At 65.6% G+C, this 3,223-nt stretch overlaps 1 protein-coding gene across 2 annotated transcripts in view; it reads left to right on the top strand.

Moving 5' to 3' along the window:
* The window catches only part of FPGS (folylpolyglutamate synthase), a 6,866-nt gene that overhangs the window by 1,789 nt on the left and 1,854 nt on the right, over window positions 1-3,223 (top strand). For both annotated transcript variants that reach the window (XM_014950142.1, XM_014950056.1), the window contains exons 2-14: window positions 94-222; window positions 360-413; window positions 522-586; window positions 677-791; window positions 916-993; window positions 1,430-1,491; window positions 1,591-1,693; window positions 1,810-1,887; window positions 1,966-2,113; window positions 2,205-2,303; window positions 2,453-2,603; window positions 2,711-2,786; window positions 3,106-3,172. In XM_014950142.1, the coding sequence (XP_014805628.1) occupies window positions 94-222; window positions 360-413; window positions 522-586; window positions 677-791; window positions 916-993; window positions 1,430-1,491; window positions 1,591-1,693; window positions 1,810-1,887; window positions 1,966-2,113; window positions 2,205-2,303; window positions 2,453-2,603; window positions 2,711-2,786; window positions 3,106-3,172 (1,225 nt within the window). The remainder of the gene's footprint in view (window positions 1-93; window positions 223-359; window positions 414-521; window positions 587-676; window positions 792-915; window positions 994-1,429; window positions 1,492-1,590; window positions 1,694-1,809; window positions 1,888-1,965; window positions 2,114-2,204; window positions 2,304-2,452; window positions 2,604-2,710; window positions 2,787-3,105; window positions 3,173-3,223) is intronic.

Below are 3,223 nucleotides of genomic sequence, written 5' to 3' on the forward strand. Positions count from 1 at the left end.
CCCTTCCCTGGGGGCCGTGGTGGTGGGCTCAGCCCCGAGGCAGCGGTGATGGGCACCATCCTCACCATCCACCCGTGGTGGGGGTCTTTGTAGGACGCCATCCGGACCCTCAACACCCTGCAGACCAACGCCAGCTACCTGGAGCAGGTGAAACGGGAACGGGGTGACCCCCAGGCCCAGCTGGAAGCCATGAGGGGCTTTTTGGAGAGGAGCGGGCTGAAGGTGAGGTGAGGGGGGGGGGAATTAGGTGTCCCTTTCCCCTCCCTGGGACCCCCCCCTCCCTCCATCCCGGTAACGGTGCTGCCGCGCTGGGCGCTGACTGCCCCCGGGGGTCTCACGGGGTGGTTGACCTCCTGCAGGTCGAGGACCTGGATCGACTGAACATCATCCACGTCACAGGGACGAAGGGCAAGGTGAGGTGTCGGGGGGGATGACAGGGCGGGGGGGAGACTTGCATCCCGGTGGCCCCGGTTGCCCCCGGTGTTGGTGGGGGGGGTTTAATGCTGCCATCTCCTCCCCAGGGCTCGGCGTGCGCCTTCACCGAGTGCATCCTCCGCAGCTACGGGCTGAAAACGGGCTTTTACAGGTGGGCAGGGGGGGTCAGGAGGGTTTGGGGGGGGCTGGTGGTGCCGTGCCTGACTGTGCCACCCCCCCTGATCTTCACCCCCCCTCCCAGCTCCCCTCACCTGGTGCAGGTGCGCGAGCGGATCCGCATCAATGGGCAACCCATCAGCAAGGAGCTCTTCAGCAAGTACTTCTGGCTTGTCTACAACCGCCTGGAGGAGACCAAGGTGAGGGTGGTGGGGTTGTGGGGGGTGTTCCCTCCCTTGGAGATTTCCCCCCCCCAGGGCTGTGTGCCCTGATGCCAGTTGGGGATGTCCCCTGCTGTCCCCTTACGCCCGCTCTGCCCGGCAGGACCCAGCACACGCCAGCATGCCGGCGTACTTCCGCTTCCTCACCATCATGGCCTTCCATGTCTTCCTGCAGGAGAAGGTATGTAGTGGTGGCCTCTTGCTTGTGATGGGGACGTCAGGTTGGTGGGGACCTTGGGGAGGGGAGGACATGGGATCTGGCCCCCACTTGGGGCAGAAGTTCCATTGGTCAGACTGTTGTGGCTATAACCAGGGGATGTTGTGCCTGGTGGATGGTTGTCTTCCTGCAGGAGAAGGTATGTAGTGGTGGCCTCTTGCTTGTGATGGGGACGTCAGGTTGGTGGGGACCTTGGGGAGGGGAGGACATGGGATCTGGCCCCTACGTGGGGCAGAAGTTCCATGGGTCAGGCTGTTGTGGCTGTAACCAGGGGATGTTGTGCCTGGTGGATGGTCCTCCCTATGGGTGGGACGCGTGTTGGGGGTGGTGGTGACACCCACATCCCCAAATCCATGCTGCTGGTGGCCCTGTGATGGCTCCAGTGTCCCTGTGTCCCCAGGTGGACCTGGCAGTGGTGGAGGTTGGCATTGGCGGCGCCTATGACTGCACTAACATCATCAGGTAGAAGCCAGCGAGGCCCAGCTTGTCCTTTGGGGGTGCCAGGGCCTGGTGTCCCCATGGCGAGGGGACAGCGGGGACACTGCCATGCTGTGTCCCCAGGGCACCGGTGGTGTGTGGGATCTCCTCCCTGGGCATTGACCACACCAGCATCCTGGGGGACACCATGGAGAAGATTGCCTGGCAGAAGGGGGGCATTTTTAAGGTAGGGAGACCTGGACTTCCCCCGTCCCGTGGTTTTGGGGTGTGCTCCCCCATGGCCCTGAGCACCCCCATGGCCCTGAGCTCCCCCATGGCCCTGAGCACCCCCATCCTTCACAGCCCGGCGTGCCAGCGTTCACCGTGGCGCAGCCAGAGAGGCCGCTGGCAGTGTTGAGGGACCGAGCCCAGGAACTAGAGGTGAGTTGGGTGGCGATGGGGTGGACAGGGGGGGTACCCCAGGGCCAGGATGGGGAGCTCAACCTCCTCTCCCCACAGTGTCCCCTCTACCTCTGCCCGGAGCTGGATGCCTTCGAGGGGGACCACCAGGCGCTGGAGCTGGGGCTGGCGGGTGCCCACCAGCGCTCCAACGCCGCCCTGGCCCTGCAGCTGGCACGGGCCTGGCTGCAGCGCCGCGGCTGCGAGGGTAAGACATGGGGCACGGGGATGGGGGGACAGGGGGGTCAGGCCCTGCTGTGGCCCCCCCAGGGTCTCAGTGGGGGCCCCTGTCCCCTCAGGTCTCGGGGAGCTGAAGGAGGTGCCACCAGCCATGGAGCTGGCGGGGAGGCCGGTGCCTCTGGCCCCTGCCTTTCGACCCACTGATGCCATGATCCAAGGTGGGGTATGGTGGTGAGAAGAACCCCCTCCCCATGTCACAGGGCTCAGAGGTGGCCACGCTGGACCCTGGCCAGTGCCACCTGTGGGTCCCGGTGCTGGAGGAGGCTGTGGGGGTCCCAGCCATGCCCTGTGTCACCTCCCTCCCCAGGCCTGCGGGACACGGAGTGGCTTGGCCGGACCCAGGTGCTGCCCCGCGGCCCCGTGACGTGGTACCTGGATGGTGCCCACACCACCAGCAGCATCCAGGCCTGCGTCCGATGGTTCCGCCAGGCTGCCCTCAACCAGGACAAGCCCCACGAGTAAGGAGGGGACACGGCGGGGAGGGGGACACGGACACACAACACGTGGTGGTGGTGGTGCTGGGGGTCCCTATGGGACATGGGCCACCCACCTTTTCTCCCCACAGTGGCTCTGAGGTGCGTGTGCTGCTCTTCAATGCCACGGGAGATCGGGACACGGCGGCGCTGCTCAAGCTGCTGGTGGTGAGGTTTTGGGGAAGGGGAGGGGACATGTTATGGGGGGGGATCTCTGTGGCTGGATGCCTGGGTTGGGACCTGCTTTGCCGCTGCTGCAGAGAGCCGCGAGGTGGAGCTGACGTCCCACGATGTCTGTCTGTCTGTCTGTCTGTCCACCCTGCTGTCCTCAAGGGTTTCACAACCCTGGATGCAGGGGGGGAATCGAATCCCCCCCCCTGCCTGGACCCAAACCCCCATACCCCCACCGGTGTGGGACTGGTCTCGGTGGAAATCCCATGGGTGAGTCCCGGGGACCCCCCCAGTGCTCACCCCCATCTCCCCACAGCCCTGCCACTTCGACTACGCCGTCTTCTGCCCCAACTTCACGGAGCTGTCGGTGGCCAGCAACGCGGGTGAGTGCTGGGGAGCCTGGTTCCCCCCTCAACCTCCCTATCCCCAACCCC

The sequence above is a fragment of the Calidris pugnax genome, unplaced genomic scaffold (genome assembly GCF_001431845.1).
Source record: "Calidris pugnax isolate Ruff unplaced genomic scaffold, ASM143184v1 scaffold22, whole genome shotgun sequence".
Lineage (NCBI taxonomy): Eukaryota > Metazoa > Chordata > Aves > Charadriiformes > Scolopacidae > Calidris > Calidris pugnax.